Source organism: Thermobia domestica, chromosome 15 (assembly GCF_964235325.1).
Source record: "Thermobia domestica chromosome 15, izTheDome1.hap1.1, whole genome shotgun sequence".
Taxonomy (NCBI): Eukaryota; Metazoa; Arthropoda; class Insecta; order Zygentoma; family Lepismatidae; genus Thermobia; species Thermobia domestica.
The window spans coordinates 5,200,951-5,222,359 of NC_137468.1; the positions used below are offsets into that span (position 1 = coordinate 5,200,951).

The 21,409-nt window shown below is 36.7% G+C and overlaps 1 protein-coding gene across 1 annotated transcript in view; it reads right to left on the bottom strand.

The window, feature by feature from the left end:
• LOC145672047 (phospholipid-transporting ATPase ABCA1-like) overlaps nucleotides 1–21,409 on the bottom strand; it is a 242,611-nt gene that overhangs the window by 105,015 nt on the left and 116,187 nt on the right. The window contains exons 19-22 of the mRNA XM_081741259.1: nucleotides 16,865–17,042; nucleotides 14,478–14,609; nucleotides 9,881–10,072; nucleotides 788–873 (exon numbers count right to left, since the gene is read on the bottom strand). Of these exons, the coding sequence (XP_081597385.1) occupies nucleotides 788–873; nucleotides 9,881–10,072; nucleotides 14,478–14,609; nucleotides 16,865–17,042 (588 nt within the window). The remainder of the gene's footprint in view (nucleotides 1–787; nucleotides 874–9,880; nucleotides 10,073–14,477; nucleotides 14,610–16,864; nucleotides 17,043–21,409) is intronic.

Below are 21,409 nucleotides of genomic sequence, written 5' to 3' on the forward strand. Positions count from 1 at the left end.
TCAAAATCTCTTGTCGTCGCGAATTCTATCGAGGAATTTGAAGCTTAAAATACACAAAACAATGATCATTCCTGTAGTTTTGTATGGTTGCGAAACATGGTCGCTTACTCTGAGGGAACGTAGACTGCAAGTATTTGAGAACAAGATCCTGAGACGAATATTCGGACCCAAGAAGAATGGGAATGGGGAATGGCGGAAACTTCATAACGAGGAACTACATAATTTGTACCGTCTACCAAACATTCCTAGGGTCATCAAGCCTAGGAGGCTTAGGTCATGCAGTGAGAATGGAAGAAAGTAGCAACGCTTTCAAAGTCTTAACTGGAAATCCAATCGGAAAACGACCATTAGGAAGACCTAGGCGCAGGTGGGAAGTCAATATTAAGATGGATCTCCGAGAAATATGAAGACAAAGTAGAAACTGGACCCAGTTAGCTAAGGATAGAAGTCAGTGGAGAACTTTTGTGAACACGGCATTGAACCTCCGGGTTCCATAGGCCATAGAGTTCATTAGTTAGTTAATACTGCAATAGAAATTATGCGAATTTGTTGACAACAGACAGTGATGAGAGATATTTCCTCTAAGTTACGCGTACTCCCTACTCAGTTAACAGAGACTTTACAAAATAAATCTACTATACCTATTAAATATTTACGAAGCTCACAAGACAACAGTATAAATCTAGAAAACAAAGTTATGTCCTATTACGTCAATAAATTTTATTCTAATTTCTTCAGTAATGTGGCAGTCAATCACAAAGAAAAATAATTAAATAATATTACTTACCTTTTTTATATTTCAGTAGAAGCTCCCAAATTGACTTTCGGGCATGCGGATCTATACCTGCTGTTGGCTCATCCAAAATAACCACTCTGAAATAAATTAGTACCGTTTGTCACATAACCATCTAATAATTATACAAACTATTTGTATGTATTAGATATATCAAGTAGTAAATATAGTTACGTTATATACATATTTTCAAAACCAAATAAAAACTTGTTTTTCCTAACTGTTTAGTTCTTAATTTGTATATAATAGGTAGGTCCTTATTTTTCGTGTTACTTTTTTTTCACTCTCTAAAGTGGTTCTATATCAGGCCAGGGTCATCTATGAGAAAAATTAGCTAAATTGGTTGAGTTTATTTTAGTTTAGCATCCTTTTCAGCAGCGAGGCTATATGAGACGGGACCTACTGATTAACGTGGAATCCGAACCACATGAGCTCCTGCCGGGAATCGAATCCGGGTCTCCCACGCCAAAGGCGCGTACGCTAACCGCTTAGCCACGAGGGAGCTCAATTAGCTCAATTGAATCATATTAAATAGTCTGATTTGTTGACTCTGTAAGTGTCTTAAGTTCTTGACTCATGAACAAACGATTAACAAGTTATTACTCTTAAACTGGCTACTTGTTGGTATGTGTAAATCTTATTACTCTAATTTTGGGTCAATTGTACTTATATAAAGTATTATTTGCTCTATAAATTTCAAAAACTATGGTATATGTAAAATGTTACTACTCTAATTTTGGTCAATTGTACTTATATAAAATTGTATTGCTCTATATATTGAAAAAAACTGTGGGTATATGTAAAGTGTTACTACTCTATAGTCAGGACAATTCTGAATATATATATATATATATATATATATATAAGAGTTTAGTATCAGTAGTATATCCAAAATTCTGTAACTGAGGCAATGATCACATAACTTTAACCCATTAGTGCATGAAGTTTCCTAGAGGTAATATTTGCGTACAATTTATTATTTTGGGGTATGTTTAGAGCACTTTAAACGACTGTAGCGGATTCTACTTGAAATTTTCGATTGTAGTGTGCGGCAAGCGCTATGAAAAATATCATATACACGGGAAATATTTGACTAATAGGCCTATATTTCACCAATGTTTTTATAATAAATAATATTTTATTCTTCACACAACCTTAACACTTGGTTACTTTGATTAACGGTTTTAGTTATTCACAACGAATTCACATTTCGTTAACAGTCATGTACTTGAAACATTATTGATATTTCAATAACAATGGCCGCCTTTGCAGGATTTGCCCTGTAAAACCAAAGTACAAGTTTTTCGAGAACAATAACACCCTCTCACGACTGTTAAAGGATCATGCAACAATGTTTTGTTCGCAAAAGTTCTGGATGTGAGGATATAATGAATTAAAACGTAATCAACATAAATCCGATTTTTCGGATTGTATGCACTAATGGGTTAAATTCTCGCCTTTTTAAAAGCCCAGATAACTTAACGAATGCCTATTGTTTGAAAGCTGGTCGGTCGTCTACCCTATGAGTATATGGGATGAGGTACTTTATGTGCGCTAGTTTTCACATTTTGTAGAATTAATCAGGTTTCCTATCCGCTGAAGCAAATTTATAATAATGATGTATTACAAACATTTCAGTACGTTAAAAATAAGAATTTTAAATTCAGAATTTTGTAGTTTGATACATATAACGGAAATATGGAGAGATGCAAAGTCTCAATTAATTTGTCCACTTCCCAAAGAGAGAAAATGGTATTTCTGATGCTTAATTTGAAGAAAAGACTCGAAAAATTGGCTTTCGAGTACTAGAGTCTTTCTATTTCAACTGTGTCCCTTCTGGCGCTGCTGTCAATTTGTGTTTTCTCGTATCTCCCTTGAAAGAGGAGGGACAAGTTGCTGCGACCGAGATCTTTCAATTATTGGATGCGAAAGCGTTGCCACAATGAATTATTTCACGGACTTCGCTTTACTCTATCTTGTTAGCCATTCTAAGTAGCCTACGATCTTCACTCGTCAAGAACAAACGACTGAATGGCAAATTTGCAACGAAGCTGAGGTCATTCACTTCTTTTCCCTAAGCAAAGAGAGGATTTCCTACGTCAAAGGGTGGCGGGGGTTGAGCCGAAGTATGTTTCGCATATTTTCCGAGCACACACCTGAAATAGACAGAATCTAGAAACATAAACAGATCTATTAAACCAATGAGCACCATTTGCGGAGCTCACTACCAGTGTACATTGTTAATATTTTTATGAATCCATCCACCAATTCAAGAACTAACATGTCTTGATTAGATAGCGTATTCCTTTAAAATGTATGTATTGAGTAATTTCCGAAGTTTTCTCCATTTATTCTAACAATTATTTTTATAATTAGTAAAGCACTTTTGCTGCCAATGGATAACGGATTTTTAACACTTCATTACACTCAAATTGATTCCAAAACTATTACAAAGAGATTACATGCAACGATTTTAACTTAATGACGCAAAACAAACACAAAGAAATACACACAGATGTTACACAAATGGAGGTTGCACAAATAAGATATAAAAGGAATTATGACTTTAAAAAAAAAAAGAGAAAAAAACTAGCTGGGTACGTCGAATAATGGAACAGTGGTTTACTGAAGTCCTTTCCCGTTACTTTATTTTCTCTCGGCAACAACTTGGAATGAATTAACGAATTTGAATACAGTTTTATTTAAGGTGCAGATAATTAGCAGTTTCTACGTCAAGAAAACTGTATTTAAATTGATGGAATAGTTTCGAAGCTATCGTTAAAAAGAATATGATGGTATGGAATTACTACTTCATTTAATAAGATTCATATTTAATATTCATTAAGAAAGTACTTAACCCAAAAGCATCCAGAATTATCCAAGTATAAACGTTTGGGTAAAAAAAATATTGCCTTCTTCAGCACAGACCCGTTCATAAAATTAACGTTGGCTATGTAACTACATACCCTTGATTATCTTCTTCTGAGTATCATAATCCTTTTAGTTCCAGTAATCTTCCATAACATTTACCTTGTACTTAAATAATCCACTCTACGAGCACACTAACCAGTATCTTCGTAACTGAATAATAATAATAATAATAATAATAATAATAATAATAATAATAATAATGATGATGATGATGATGATGATGATGATGATGATGATGATGATGATGATGATGATGATGATGATGATGATGATGATGATGATGATGATGATGATGATGATGATGATGATGATGATGATGATGATGATGATGATGATGATGATGATGATGATGATGATGATGATGATGATGATGATGATGATGATGATGATGATGATGATGATGATGATGATGATGATGATGATGATGATGATGATGATGATGATGATGATGATGATGATGATGATGATGATGATGATGATGATGATGATGATGATGATGATGATGATGATGATGATGATGATGATGATGATGATGATGATGATGATGATGATGATGATGATGATGATGATGATGATGATGATGATGATGATGATGATGATAATCATAATAATAATAATAATAATAATAATAATAACAATAATAATAATAATAATAAAATTAATAATAAAAGAAACATTGCTTCAAAATGACGAGACTGGTGATTAAAGAAAGTGAATGATGATGAAAGAATTGGTGGAATGAAATTGTGGGAGGAGACGAAAGTACCCCCGAGAAAATCCACGGACAAGATAGCCACAAACTTACTTAGCCGGGGATTGAACCATGGATCCACGCACCAGAGACAAGCGCTCTACCAGTGAGCTACCGTGCTCTCCTAAACACTGCTTCGAATTCTCACTTGTTTAACTATATTTCATTTCACTTCACTAATATACGTACTTGGTCGGAGAGTGACCAAGTTGGAACTGTACCTAGATAACCATGCTGTCTTCTGATCTGCATATTTGACATCTGTGCGCTTACTCCGATAGTTACCATACTTAGATTGAATTAAAACTGTGCCTTGAAATGTCTTACGTAATCAGCCAAGAAGCTTCCTTATCTGTGCCTTTAATTTATTACTTTTCATTAAAACCTTCATACTCTGTAAAAAGACTGCTTGGCTTGAATTCAATTCCTTAAACTAGACGCACGGAACACGTCCTATACGAAACTAAGTCCTTTTTGTCATCTACTCTTTTAAGAAGTTAGGTCTCAGTAAAAACTTGAGTATTCCTTAAATACCATCAGTAAAAACCATGTGCTATATGCTTGCAATAACTTTTTAAACAAACTTACATTTGGATAACTTTGGATGTTTTTGGGGTAAGTACCTTCTTAATGAATATGCAGGTATGAACTTCTAATGATCACCCAAACGCGGTGGATGCCAGTCAACACAGTTCTGGAAATGCCAACAAAAATACGAAAAGGATCTCATTTGTGTAAGTTAGTTAAACATGATTAATTACAGCGTAAAAAGACCAAACTTTATCTCATTCCCAATCAACATTACCCTTCTATGCCGTATGTCATCACTAGAGAGATTGATAGTTGAAACAACAAAAATAAACAAACACAAAAGATACAAAATTGAACCAAACCAACAAATGGCAAAAATATTACGACACATGAAATATCGCGAACATCAGCCCATGTCGCATAACATTTCTAAACCTTAGTGTCGCAACTTACCACTATGCACTTTTATAATTTAGGCATTATCCTTGTCATTGTGTTTTCCGCCAATAACGCTGGAAACAGCAAATGGATCTATAGGAATTTCAAATATGTAAAAACTCCCAAATCATGGGCTACTGAAAAACTTAACTGTGAAACCAATAATTTCAACTATTATCTTTTAAACATAATATTACATTTGGACAAAAATGATTATACAAAGCATTTATAATAAAGTATTACTAATTTCAGTTTTTAGAGTCAGTTTTTTTTACGCAATTATACAATACCGAGTCATGAAGAACAGGACCTACAATTAATGTAGGCTCCAGACTATGGCCAGGACTTGAATCCAGGCAGTTGATGGGTACACAGTTAGCTAGTGGTCTGCTACCACGATTTAGTGCACGCACGGAGTGCGTGTCCGCGGTCGGTGGGCCTATTTAATGGGCAGGTAAAACGAACTTACGCACCTGCCCATAATTGCTTCTGTTCGGATATATTTCCTCGTGCACCATCAAGATTTGTCCCTTAACCTTGAATCGCCTTTGCGATCTAACCCTTATCTTCTAAGAGAGTGGGATACGCCCACTGCGCGGCCTGACCGAAGTCCTGAGTGCCTACCAGTTACCTACTGGTGGAGGCGGACTGCTAGCGAGTCAGTCCTCCAATGCTCTGCAGGCACGGTACCCGAGCGTTTCGAGGCAACCTTACTCCTACCCTTGCTCGTCATTATTCAGATTCCAAGGATAAATTCCCATGAGCTACCAAATCTCACGGTATGACAGCCCGGCAGAGTTCAACCCAATCCAGGACCCCCAGGGTGCCCGAGGGGGCTTGTTCAATCCTGGTCCTGTTTACCTCTATTCGCACAACGGCTACTGCCTTCGCGCGTAAAGGTACCACGCTGACGTCGAGATACTCCCGTATCTTATCCCGGGTCCTATGGTACGTGTTAAATCACCATCTGAGTTTGGTGCCAGCCCTTATCCTGCAAGAATTTACTCCCTTTTTATGGGATCAGAAATTGTTACCCAGATACTTGGGATGGCACTTTTCTCCAGTCATTGTTTGATCCTCCTGCAGGCAGGAATCTGACAGTACCCTTCCGGTAGGATCGTCCAAGCAATATGTGACTTTCTCTAATTACGGCAGAGGGACATCGTACATTACCAGAGCCAATGACTGATGCAAACTGTCTAGTTTCCAAGACTTGGTCATTTGAAAGAAGAAATCCCTCTGGTAGGTTTGTCCAAGCAATACGGGCATGATCAAAGCTCATAGTATAGGTCTTTTCCCACCACACTATATCGTCTTCAAAGAGAACTAGATTATTAATCCCATCACCAATCTCAGCTATCAAAAGTTCAAACAATAAATCCTATTATTATCATAAACAATAAAATCTAGTTTTGAATGAAGATAAAATAAAATCTTTAATTTCATGTCCCACGGTTATACTAATGGAGGCGATTGATTAATGAAAGTGAATGGTTATGGAATAATTGGTGGAATTACAATGTGAGAGGAAACCGAACCCCGTGAAAACCGATAGTTACGAGGTCGTTCATCACGATTTCGCATGACCTGGTATCAATTCAGAGACCCCTTGCATCAAATTGAACACACTTACCACTGAACTACCATGTCTCCTTTCCTTTTAAAAAAAAAAAAAAAAAAAAAAGAAAAGAAAAGAAATTTTTTTAAAAAAATAGAAAGAAAGAAAAAAAGGAAACTGACTTCTTGTGTCGATGTAAAATGTAGTTTATCTACTTGCCAGCACATAATTTAGTTCATTAAATCAGTGCCGTGCCGTGTGGGGAGGGGGAGGTGAGAAAAGCGAGGCGATGGTCCCGGGCGCCGAAGTAAGGGTGCGAAAAATTCGGAAGAAAAAAAGAAAAGAAAAGAAGGAAAGAAAAAAACACGAAAAATTATTTGAAATATTACTAGTATGTACTTAAATTCTCTAACTGCTTTAGGAAGTGGTCCTATAATGTTAATGTTAGGAAAATACATGTGCACATATATAAAATGGAAGGAAAAAGTAATAAGAGTGCTCAAAATCAAGGAAAAGCATTGTTTATTTTTGAAAATTTTCACAAGTTTCGCGCCAACCATGGTCGAGCTTCGCGGCTGGTTTGCCGACTTCACTCATATGTACGGACGGGGGGAGGGGGGCGTCATATACTCTCGCTCCGGGCGCTGATTTTCCACAGCACGGCACTCATTAGATAAGCATTTAAAAGCAGTAAACCACTCTCTTCTTCATTAAATTTATTTCTTATAAACTTAGGCAACGAAAATGTGCCTACAACAACCTAATTATAGAATTACAATACTACAACAAATCCCTATAATTAAGCAAAAGAAATGTTAGCGTTTATTAAATGTGTATTTGGAAGCTCACTCTTATCTTTTAAATTCTGCGATAGAATTTTCACATCAACCTCTCGTGTAAAGAACACTACTACACCATATTAAATTTAAGACTTTAATTGTTCACTGCTTAATTCTCTAGAATCCGTTCGAATATAACAGAATTCTATTAGAAATGAATAATAATACTGCTCCGAATTTTGTAACTCAATCACACACATATATAATATATTCAATCAAAAATTTGGACTCCAATAGAGTTAAAATAAAAATTTACACAGTGTACACTGCTAAATTGAAAATTTTCCAAAAGAATATGAAAAGTCTTTCCTCGTATCACGAATGTTTGTAAATTCATTTAGCTAGAAGCTATTAAATAGGATAGTTCTACTAGAGGAGGATAGTTCTACTAGAACCCTCTTAATCAGAGAAAACTGTATCACTAACCTCATATTTTCATCCTTCCGTGAGTAAAATTGTAACAAAGTTCCAGATAACTGTTGATCGTTTTCCACAAATGAAAACGAACTGGTTTCTTAGAAACAGTGTGGTGCTTAAAGAAATGGAAGTAAAGGGCTAGTGCTCGCCGCAAATAAACAAAATATTCTAAGCAGTGCTTTCGGAAAACCCTGCTTCTATCTTCAGCTTACAAACAATTTGAAGAGGATTTAAAACATGCGTGAGAAATGTGGATAGGTAAAAAATATAGTTAAAAAGATTTACAACAGTGAACAGTGAAGCATAAGTCTTCTGTCAAAAATGAATACATGCCAATGGTCACTCACTCGTCACTGTTCACTGTTGTTCATTTTTTTTTCTTACTTTCCAAACGGCGGAAATATGTAGTGAAAAGACTGTTAAAAATCACATTTATGTCTGCTTTATTTAAATTGAGTGTAAGAATATAATAGGATTCTTTAATTTTTCGTTCTCTAATTTTTGCTTTCTCTATCAAAGATGAATTAGCAATGCTATGGTTATTGCCTTTAAGATACGCTGCCAATCCGGATAACTGTTGCAAGTTACGAGATTTTGATGTGCGAATATGCTCAGCTATTCTGGTACAAATATTCCTTTTTGTTTGACCTATATATATATATATATATATATATTGTCACATTGACATTAACCCGATAAACGCTGCCACTTTGTTGAGGATCAGTAAAAAAAATGCTTTAAAATCTGTTATGTATTTTTCTATTGATTTAGGAGGAACTTCTGAAACCTTGAAGAGGTGTTTTGCAGTATGTTCTTAAATTTCTGCTGAAATATGCGGGACCAGAGGGACACCAATCCATTTGTCGGCCTCGGTATTCATTGTTGGTTAATGATAAGTGCCGACGATCTCTTGTTGTACCTTCTTGTACCACTTCAGTAATAAATATTCTTGGAAACCATTTTTATTGGAGTACTAGCCCTTTGCTTACATTTCTTTGTAAACATTATCAGTGCTCGCAATACTGTGATAATATGGTGCATAGTTTAGGTGCTAACCACTGAATTTAAAACTCCCATCTTGTGCGTAAAAACTGCAATGAATCTCTAGATTACAGTAATTCACTATTTTTAGTAGACTGTAGAATTTATATGCAAAAATCTGAAAGTAAGCACTTAATATGAAATTTGTATTTTGTAGATGACACCAATGTTCATTGTCTGTGTCAGAGAACACTGTAACTGTGTGAATGAATTTACAAAAATTCGTGATATAAGGAAAACTGTCTATGTTTGAGTTATGTATTCTACAGCATCTATCAGCAATTATTCCCCCAACGAAGTCCTAATATTCGCAACATAGATGTAAAATTCAGTAAGCACAAGATTTTTTGGTAAATTAATACTATTTTTGGAAGTTGATAATATTATTACGGCGAGGTTTTGCTTCATTTCACGATTGGAAAGTTCATAATTTCTTAATTGTTCTTATTTTGCTGTGATCTTGGGCTGTTTATTACGTTTCGAAAGCATGCAAGCATGTACAGCATAAATACGAATTGAAGCTAAGATTTCTTTCGTAAATTGAAAACAATTCAGTTTACAGTTGCAAGTAACGTGCTTACCTGGCCCCACCAATGAAAGCACACCCAATGGAGAGCTTCCTCTTCATTCCTCCAGACAATCGCTTAGCTTCATCACATCTTTTGTCCAGAAGACCTAAATCACTTATCATTTTGTCTATCTCAGCCTGAATATCAACCTTATCGTAATTTCTCAGTTGACCATAAAACCACAGATGCTCTTCAACATTAAGTCTGTAACATTTAAAGATTTTTCGTTAAAATTAATCCTATGTCGATATTACATGTGTATATATTGAAAAAGGGGGAAAAAAAATGAAATATGTATGAGGAGTGATCAGGAAGTAAAGTTACAAAGCCTGCAGTGAAATGAGTATATAATATTTCATTTCCCACCTGGTAAAAATCCTGTCCTTGTGAGGAACCCATGGGGAACAAACTTTCCGGTACTTGAGAATATCGTGCACAATGTGACGAACGCTTCCGAATGACATTTTCAATTCTGCCATTAGATGCCGTAACGTGATGCTCCTGTTGTCCTGAATCAACTCGTCCACGCGAGCTGTGTTCAAATCTGTTGATGCCGTGCTCATCGTCGGTGACGTTTTGTCAACCAGCCGCCAACTTTCTAAACTATTCTGCGACATGCTGACGAGATATAGTCTCTCCATAAACCTATACAAGCTATCGGTGAATTTCAGCCGTGGTTACATGTGTCACTTACAAAAATCAAATAACTGAGGTGGACTTCTTCGCGAGACCAATTTTCCAAACGAGTCACCCTTTGTGTTTACCTACAACTAGCGCCGCAGGTGGGCGGTGACTTAAATTCTGCACAGTTGCCAACTCCATGTATTAATATTACCGCACAGTCCTCATTTCTCTATAACAGACGAAACTCCAGAAATATTGGCCTTGTAACCTTAGTTTCTGATCCTTCCTCGTAGTATACCTTATTGGGTGATGGAGAGCATAGGGGAGATTTTCTTCAAGTTTCCTTTACTCACGAACAGTTGTCAACTCCATGTATTAAAATTACCACCCGCTCCTCATTTCTCTATAACAGACGAAACTCCAGAAATATTGGCCTTGTAACCTTAGTTTCTGATCCTTCCTCGTAGTATACCTTATTGGGTGATGGAGAGCATAGGGGAGATTTTCTTCAAGTTTCCTTTACTCACGAACAGTTGTCAACTCCATGTATTAAAATTACCACCCACTCCTCATTTCTCTATAACAGACGAAACTCCAGAAATATCGGCCTTGTAACCTTAGTTTCTGATCCTTCCTCGTAGTATACCTTATTGGGTGATGGAGAGCATAGGGGAGATTTTCTTCAAGTTTCCTTTACTCACGAACAGTTGTCAACTCCATGTATTAAAATTACCACCCACTCCTCATTTCTCTATAACAGACGAAACTCCAGAAATATTGGCCTTGTAACCTTAGTTTCTGATCCTTCCTCGTAGTATACCTTATTGGGTGATGGAGAGCATAGGGGAGATTTTCTTCCAAGTTTCCTTTACTCACGAACAGTTGTCAACTCCATGTATTAAAATTACCACCCACTCCTCATTTCTCTATAACAGACGAAACTCCAGAAATATTGGCCTTGTAACCTTAGTTTCTGATCCTTCCTCGTAGTATACCTTATTGGGTGATGGAGAGCATAGGGGAGATTTTCTTCCAAGTTTCCTTTACTCACGAACAGTTGTCAACTCCATGTATTAAAATTACCACCCACTCCTCATTTCTCTATAACAGACGAAACTCCAGAAATATTGGCCTTGTAACCTTAGTTTCTGATCCTTCCTCGTAGTATACCTTATTGGGTGATGGAGAGCATAGGGGAGATTTTCTTCAAGTTTCCTTTACTCACGAACAGTTGTCAACTCCATGTATTAAAATTACCACCCACTCCTCATTTCTCTATAACAGACGAAACTCCAGAAATATTGGCCTTGTAACCTTAGTTTCTGATCCTTCCTCGTAGTATACCTTATTGGGTGATGGAGAGCATAGGGGAGATTTTCTTCCAAGTTTCCTTTACTCACGAACAGTTGTCAACTCCATGTATTAAAATTACCACCCACTCCTCATTTCTCTATAACAGACGAAACTCCAGAAATATTGGCCTTGTAACCTTAGTTTCTGATCCTTCCTCGTAGTATACCTTATTGGGTGATGGAGAGCATAGGGGAGATTTTCTTCCAAGTTTCCTTTACTCACGAACAGTTGTCAACTCCATGTATTAAAATTACCACCCACTCCTCATTTCTCTATAACAGACGAAACTCCAGAAATATTGGCCTTGTAACCTTAGTTTCTGATCCTTCCTCGTAGTATACCTTATTGGGTGATGGAGAGCATAGGGGAGATTTTCTTCCAAGTTTCCTTTACTCACGAACAGTTGTCAACTCCATGTATTAAAATTACCACCCACTCCTCATTTCTCTATAACAGACGAAACTCCAGAAATATCGGCCTTGTAACCTTAGTTTCTGATCCTTCCTCGTAGTATACCTTATTGGGTGATGGAGAGCATAGGGGAGATTTTCTTCAAGTTTCCTTTACTCACGAACAGTTGTCAACTCCATGTATTAAAATTATCACCCACTCCTCATTTCTCTATAACAGACGAAACTCCAGAAATATTGGCCTTGTAACCTTAGTTTCTGATCCTTCCTCGTAGTATACCTTATTGGGTGATGGAGAGCATAGGGGAGATTTTCTTCAAGTTTCCTTTACTCACGAACAGTTGTCAACTCCATGTATTAAAATTACCACCCACTCCTCATTTCTCTATAACAGACGAAACTCCAGAAATATTGGCCTTGTAACCTTAGTTTCTGATCCTTCCTCGTAGTATACCTTATTGGGTGATGGAGAGCATAGGGGAGATTTTCTTCCAAGTTTCCTTTACTCACGAACAGTTGTCAACTCCATGTATTAAAATTACCACCCACTCCTCATTTCTCTATAACAGACGAAACTCCAGAAATATTGGCCTTGTAACCTTAGTTTCTGATCCTTCCTCGTAGTATACCTTATTGGGTGATGGAGAGCATAGGGGAGATTTTCTTCCAAGTTTCCTTTACTCACGAACAGTTGTCAACTCCATGTATTAAAATTACCACCCACTCCTCATTTCTCTATAACAGACGAAACTCCAGAAATATTGGCCTTGTAACCTTAGTTTCTGATCCTTCCTCGTAGTATACCTTATTGGGTGATGGAGAGCATAGGGGAGATTTTCTTCCAAGTTTCCTTTACTCACGAACAGTTGTCAACTCCATGTATTAAAATTACCACCCACTCCTCATTTCTCTATAACAGACGAAACTCCAGAAATATTGGCCTTGTAACCTTAGTTTCTGATCCTTCCTCGTAGTATACCTTGTTGGGTGATGGAGAGCATAGGGGAGATTTTCTTCAAGTTTCCTTTACTCACGAACAGTTGTCAACTCCATGTATTAAAATTACCACCCGCTCCTCATTTCTCTATAACAGACGAAACTCCAGAAATATTGGCCTTGTAACCTTAGTTTCTGATCCTTCCTCGTAGTATACCTTATTGGGTGATGGAGAGCATAGGGGAGATTTTCTTCAAGTTTCCTTTACTCACTAACAGTTGTCAACTCCATGTATTAAAATTACCACCCACTCCTCATTTCTCTATAACAGACGAAATTCCAGAAATATCGGCCTCGTAACCTTAGTTTCTGATCCTTCCTCGTATTAATGAAGAAGTTAACCAAAATAATGATAAATAAATTAATAATAATAACAGTAAGAATTGAAATAATAAAACACACATGTTTTTAAAATCTTATCAATTAATTACTTTATTTTTTTCAATTATGATTATTTATTTATTATTTTTATTAATTCCTTTTTTCATTTTCATTTTCAACCCTTTCCCCCTATTTTATGCAACTTTTCATTTCATTTATTATTCCCTTCTACGGATGTACCCATCCCCTTATTTTATCTCCCTTCACTAAACTTTATCTACTTACAGGGGGCGCGGTGGCTCAGTGGTAGAGCGTTCACCTCCAGTGCTTGGGGTCCCTGGTTCGATCCCAGCTCGCGCCGTGTGAACTTTGTGGTGGACAAACACCGTGTTAGTGGGTTTTCTCGGGGTTCACCCGTTTCCTCCCACTTTCTTTATTCCACCATTTCATTCATTTCTCATAATCCCCGTCTTCTTTAGCCTAACCGGCATAAACGTGGGACGTAAAACTCAAAGATTTCATTTCATTTCATTTCATTTCCATCTACTTACAGCCTGTAACATCACTGTCAAATCGTCGCATGAGAACCAGAAGAACGTGACTCCAAAAATGCGATTTTCATTTTCTTCACGTTTGGACATAATTTTGAAAGCCCTACTTGGTGTAAATGCAACGTAACGGTATCTGTTTATCACTAGTTTTCAGTTAGTGCCTGACGAAGACAACGTTAAGTTGTCGAAACCGTTACACTGTACTTTAGTTTTTAATAAATAAGTATATATACTCTGGTAAAGAAGTGTTTATTACTCCATGTTAAACACAATGAACGATTCGTACAACACACAAATATCCTATCATTTTCGATCACCTCTAACAAAGGATAACAAAATAAGAAAATAGCGTACTCATCGAACAACACATTGTGTTGTGGGCAAACTCCTAGATATTTTCTAACAGCAAGTTTATCGTGGATGATATCTAAACCATATATTTTAGCTGTACCACTGGTCGGTGGGAATAGACCCGTAAGGATAGATCTACAAAAGAAGAAAAAGAATCCATTAGTAAATACCGAACAAATTACACGATTCTAAAAGTTATTTACCATAAAACATATTTAACAAAATACATTATTAAATACCGAAAGATTTAATCTCTAAATCATTTTTTTTCTTAATCAAAGGTCATGTAATTTATACAAAACTACATTTACAGCCTTCTCATGCACTTTCAATTATTCGTTTTGGAATGTTTATATACAAGGTGTTACATAAATGTATTACAGTATTTTAGGAACAGATTTCTCACATCAAAATAAGAAAAAAAAAAAAAAAGTTCATACGGATCTGTGTTCAAAAGTGGATAGTTTCGGAGTTGTAGATGCCTAATACGTGAAATAAGTGAACTTCAAAAGTTTATAGCTCAACCACTATGAGATCTATCGTAGTCGGGTCAAGACCACTAGAAACTGGTATGTGAACTATTCAAATATCTATGTTTAAGAATGCTACAGTACTTGCATACCAATTTTTAGGGAGGTAGGTGGGGAGTGATCAAGTACTCCCAAACAGCCTCTCTAAAAATAATTGTGCAAGTACCAAAGGTTCTGAACTCCGAAACTTTCCACTTTTGAGCATAGGAGAATATGATTTTTTTTCTTATTTTGATTTGAGAAATCTTGACCATTTATGTAACCCTGCATAAAACAATTACACAAAACAAACCATAAATAAATAAATAAATAAAGTAAAACTTTGCCCCTGCGTGGAATAGATTAGAGGTTATTCATACAACTCATTTTCATCATTTTGATTTGCTCTATATGTAAATAAGAATTTCATAATACCTTAAAACTATTAATAAACTCAAAAGTTTTCACTTTTGCTCCTCCAAATTCTTACAGACCGTTCACAAAATAATATTGAGCGTCGAAATGAAATTTATAGTTTAACGTCCCACAGATATGCAATTTAGACTAAAGGAGTTGAGTTGATTTTGAGTTTAACGTCCCGTTCAGAAACGAGGCTATATGAAATGTAGACCTACTGATTAACGTCGAATCCGAACTACATGAGCTCCCACCGGGAATCGAACCCGGGTCTCCCATGCCAAAGGCGCGTACACTAACCGCTTAGCCACCAAGGAGCGCTTTCGACGAAAGGAGACAGATGATTAATGAAAATGAATGAATGTGAAATTAAAATGTTGTTTCCTCCCTGGGAATCAAACCCGAGACCGTGTGCATCAAAGGGATACGCACAAGCCACTAGATGAGCACGGAGAGCTAATACTGAACGTCAAATTTTCGTTGACAACCGTCAGCAACTTCAATACTAAGGCAAGGAACAGTATTTTGATAGAAATAGTAGTACTGAAATTAAATGTTTACACTCATAAACAAAAAAATCTCGTTCCTAGAATATACATCCTAAATGTTTCTTCTTTTTTATTACCGGTTGGAGAGACGATGAAGGTAACAATTATATTATTCTAATTTCTATCCAGAGCGTCCGTGAAGAATTCAATTCTGTTACCCTCGTTAGAATCAAAAAAAGGCTCGTATGTCTCTTTACGCTTGCGGTCTTTACCTGAAGACTTTTTTAGCGATTCCACTTTATTGATCTTATGCTTTGAGTCTTTCAGGTGTTTTGAAAGGCACGTTATTGGGACATCGTTGTATTTAGCATCATGAATTCGTTCTTTCATCCTAACGAGTGAGTTCCTCTTTGTCATGCCTTCATAAGTGTCTTGACATATGCACGAAGTTTCATAGACACCTGTCCACTCAAGCGGATTAGTGAAGAAATCACAACCTATTAAATTTTTCTTTTAAAAATTTTAGTTTCGTGCTACAAGTTATATAGTTAAACAGACGTTATACGGAAAAACTACCAGTAAAATACGCAAGTAAATAAAATTAGAAAATTCCCCCCAAATGTGAAAACGCTGCTCTATAATGCTCTATTTGAAATGAAAGCAAGGAAGAAAATGTAGTTTTTTAACAGCAAGCACTGAACACAACTTGAAGAAAAATTACTGTATGTCTACAGATCTCTTAACTTAAAATTCTGCCGACGAAAGAACATCGGAAATACTTCCAAGCAGAAATATTGGAAATGTGTCCCACGTCTATTTTAAATATGTTCAGTCCACACTGATACCACACGAGTTGGGACGGCCAAAATGTGTCATGTGAGTATACAAGATTGTTCTTTCGTCGGTAGACGTACAGTTACCAATGAGAAATTAAATATAACCTTAACCAAGGAACATGAGAGTATTTAAAACATACATTGTCGTAGTCTTGCCTGCTCCATTCTCACCAAGAAACGAGGTAATTTGGTTTTCATAGAAATTTAGGTTGAGTCTACGAATCGCTACTTTTCCATTCTTGTAAACCTTCCTAAGATCACTGATATGAACGCCCAAAGGTAAATCTGAAGGCTCTGGCTCAAAGTTTTCTGCGGAAACTGAAAATAAATTACAAAATACTTATTTGCTCATGGAGTCTACTGGGTGCTGTTTATTATCAGAAAAAATGCTCCCACCTTGTATCCCGAACTGAGAATCATTACAGCAAACATTTTCAAACCATCTCTGAGCTCTTTTTCAATTCTGCTACTCATATACCGCTTACTATAACATGATTATAATCCCTGTCTATCTTAAAAAACCATGTTTCTATATAAAATCTTTATAAAGAATACAAAGTTACATTAATCCACACTTTACGAAAATTATGTTAGTTTATGAAGTCAACACTGAATGATCTGTAATTAAATTCATATGCAAATAGGTCATTCAGTGTTTACTTTGTTAACCAACATAAATTTCATGAAGTGAGAATTAATGTCAACTTGTACTCTCGACAAAGGTTTTACATAGAAGCATAAGTTTTTATGGGTAGACAGAGCCTATAATGATCGTTTCAGCGAGTGGTGTAGAAGATGCACTGAGAAAAGCCCAGAGATGGTCTGAAATCGTTTGCTGTAATGATTCTCAGTTCGGGATACAAGATACGAGCAACTTTTTCTAATACAAAACACTTTTATTATAGTGCAATAAACTAACTAAAAGGAAAAGAAATAAGAACGCGTGCAATTTAAGAATGTGGTGTTTATGAAAACAACATATATATAATAAAACGGCAATATCACAATATTACACACTTCATCGGATGTTTTAGTGATATTGTAAGTTGGTATTGCTTAAAGTTGAACTTCGCAGTTAAATAATTAGAATATGCATTATTGAAGTTAGACGATACGTGTGTTATAGTGTAGTATAGATACAATAACATTTATAATATTATAGGTTTAATTCTGTTTGTCCCTGTTCACAAGAGCGCCATTTGCCATTCTATAACACCTTGGCTTCAATTCCTGTTTGTTCCTGCTCGGGAAAGAGCCATTCTTTAATACTGTAAGTTCAATCCCTGCTTGTCTCTGGTAGGGAAGCCATTTTATAACGTTATTGGTTTGAATCCCGCTTGTCCCTGTTCGGGAAGACATTCAATGACATTAACGGAGTTCAATCCCTGTGAACGACAAGAGTCAATTTGGAATGTGTCTTAAATACGAACTAACAGTTATCCAGCACCAGGTTAGTCTCAACATTGGTTCGACAATATCAACAAAGCTGACTATATAGCCGCTGGACTAAATCGTTCGGATCAGAACATTTTGGAAATACATTTGACATATTCCAAACTTAGTAGGATCAATATTATAGATGTTACGAATGGTATTACCGTTTAAACTGTGAATGCTAATTACGATTCCCTGACTGGTCAGAGCAGGGATTGGAAATACCGTATTTGTGGCACAGAGTACGTCATGAGAATTAAGAAAAAAATCATTCAGCTTTGTGCTTAATAAAAATAAATAAAGTAAAAATTTTTAAAAATATATAGTATCTGATCACATTTGGTGGCCTCTTGCTCGATCGCTGATTTGTAAGTTAAGAATGGCTCTCCTTTTAGTAGATCGCTTCTATTGACCAAAACAGCCATGACAACTCGCCGAAAATTGTCTTTTCATAGAGGCAGAGAGGCGAGTGATATCGTATACAGTATAATAAGTAAAGGAAATAATCGATTTTATATCACGAATATAAGCGCAAATTCAGTGATATGCAAAGAGAGAAAAGCAGTAAGCAGTGCAGTAGTTAACCATCAGCACCGGTAAGTCGAGGATCTAGGTTCGAATATCCAAACGTGGATTTCTCCACTCACTGTACACCACGTGAGCAATATATTCTCTTAAGTCTCGTAAGAATCGGAAAATAACCTTTAATTTATTTACTCTTCATAGTTTTGCAGTCAGTTAGCTTTATTAATGATACCAGATACCAACAGCTGTGAAACCACACTATTTCGAACACACACTCCATAACACTTTGAGTTACTTTAGTCAATACTTTCAAGTCTGAAAACGTTTCGATGTAATTCATTATTTAAGGATATGAATTAACGCATGTTTATATAATTAGTAAACGTACACTTCTATTTGCTACCTCTAATATTTAATGTGTAATATTAACTGTACTGCTTCGATGTTCCCTGACACTTTTCTCAATCGATCCGGACAACTCACGTGCAACTACGTAGTCTAATCAATGAAGACTGATCATCAGTGTTTATGAGGTGAATACAACAGCAGGAGGCATAGAAAACGAAACACGTCTGTGTAGTGGGAGAAGTGACGATAGATCGAGCAACTTTGAAGGCCATGAAGTCAGGAATGTGACCTTGGCAGCTGTTCAAGCACACCTAGTTTCAGTTTCGCAGAAGACAACATGGACATGACAGGCGAAGAAAAGTACAGTGCATTGAAATTAACAGCAGCTGCAGCATATGAAATGTTACAGGAGGCGTATGGGAAGTCTGTTCTTCCCTATAGCACAGTGCGAAGATGGTTCAAAATGTTTAAAGATGGGAGACAATCAACTTCAAAGGAAGGCGCTCCAGTAACTGCTCTGACGGAAGTGAACATCAACATCGCTACTGTGATAGTGAGAGAAGATCGTCAAATCACGATAAGAGAACTAATGCAAAGAATGGGCATTTCATTTGGTTCCGGGGACGGCGTTTCGCATCCTCAGGGGCAGTAGTGAAAGCTGCTGAGGCGATTTTGAAGGATCTGTTCAAAAATGGCTCCCAGGATGTTGATGACTGGCAAAAACGTTGGGACAAGTGCACTGCATGTAATAGGAACCATTTTGAAAAAGACCAACAACATTTGGAGAATTAGTACAGGCAATTATGTTATGTGCATTTATAATGGTTCTTTATTGATCAGCCCTCGTAACTAGATACAATAAATAAAAGAGTACGTTTACAAATGTTTCGATTTTATTTAATAACACTTATCTATTTTTTATTTGTTTGTAGTTAACATCCTCTGTTCAGCACAGTGGGTATATAAAATTTGAGCTTACAGTTTAGCATAGTATCTGAACATTTGTACTTCTAATCAGAATAGAACCTGTGACTACCCCACGAAAGGTATAAGAACCATTCAACCACATAAATGTACATATATTTATCAATTTAATGGAAATACATCGAGTTCGAATTAAGTCAAGTGTCTGGGCTGGTAACGGTCAGGTGGCGATTGTAGTGTCAGACTATTGGTGGTAGTGTGTTAGGTAAACTCTGTACTATATGAGAAACAGTAGGACGGCTGCGTGCAGTGAACTGAGCGTACGGCAATAGAATAGAATGAACAAATTCTCTGATTTCCAAATAGAGCAAGATACTGGCGCTCGGTTACGTGGTGCGAGCATGACGAAAGCGATAAGTGTATTCAGTGTGTCACGAAGAACAACGTCTAAGGTTATAACGGCCTACAAGACTCACGGCACAACCATACTGGCAAAAAGGAACTGTGGTCGGAAGGAAACAGTCACTGACAGGTCCCCCCAAGCATTAAGGCGGACTGTTACTCAGAATCGTCGTGCGACTGAAGTGCAAGTGACGTAGGAACTGAAGAAGCATCTCTCACAGACTGTGTCGATAATCACAGTTCGACGTGATATGGTCATACGGGATCGGATTGTACGATAAAGGCCATTGATAAGGGATCATAACAATTTAGCACGACATCAATGGTGCCGCGAACATATAGCATGGATCGCTGATGACTGGAAACGAGTGATGGTCGAATGAATCATTGTTCACCTTAGTTCAAATCACAGGCCATGTTTGTGTGGGGGGGACGTTCAAAGAAGCATATGGTCCATTGTATTTCCGCCCAGCCATGAAACATGGCGGCGGCTCTGTAATGTTATGGGTTGCAACATCCTAGTTCTCATTGAGCCATTTGCTGAAGCTTACTAGTCGCCTGATTAGATCATCATTTTAGAAAATCATTTTCATCCTACACCTCAGATGTTGTTTCTGCTCAATGACGCCATATTCCAAGATGATGATGTGCTCATTGACAGAAATGAAGCAGTTGCATCTTGGTTTGAGGAACGTCCGGATGAAGTTGAACACTTCCTCTGGCCCGCCAAAAACCCCAGACATGAGCATAACTAAACATCTGTGATCCGATTTCGGATACAAATCCGGCGCAGATTAGTCGTCCATCGACTTTTAAGGAACTGAGTAAGGTATTACATGCAGATGCAAATGGTGTAACAATCATTTGCTGCAATTCACGATCTCTATGACTCCATTCCACGTTGTATCAAAGTTGTTCTGGACGCGAATGGTGATCTAACGCCATATTAATTAATTAATTAATTAATTAATTTCATAAGGGCAACACAACAGGCTTAATTCCAGTTATAATGTCGTGTAGCTAATTACCTAACATACAATATTATACATACA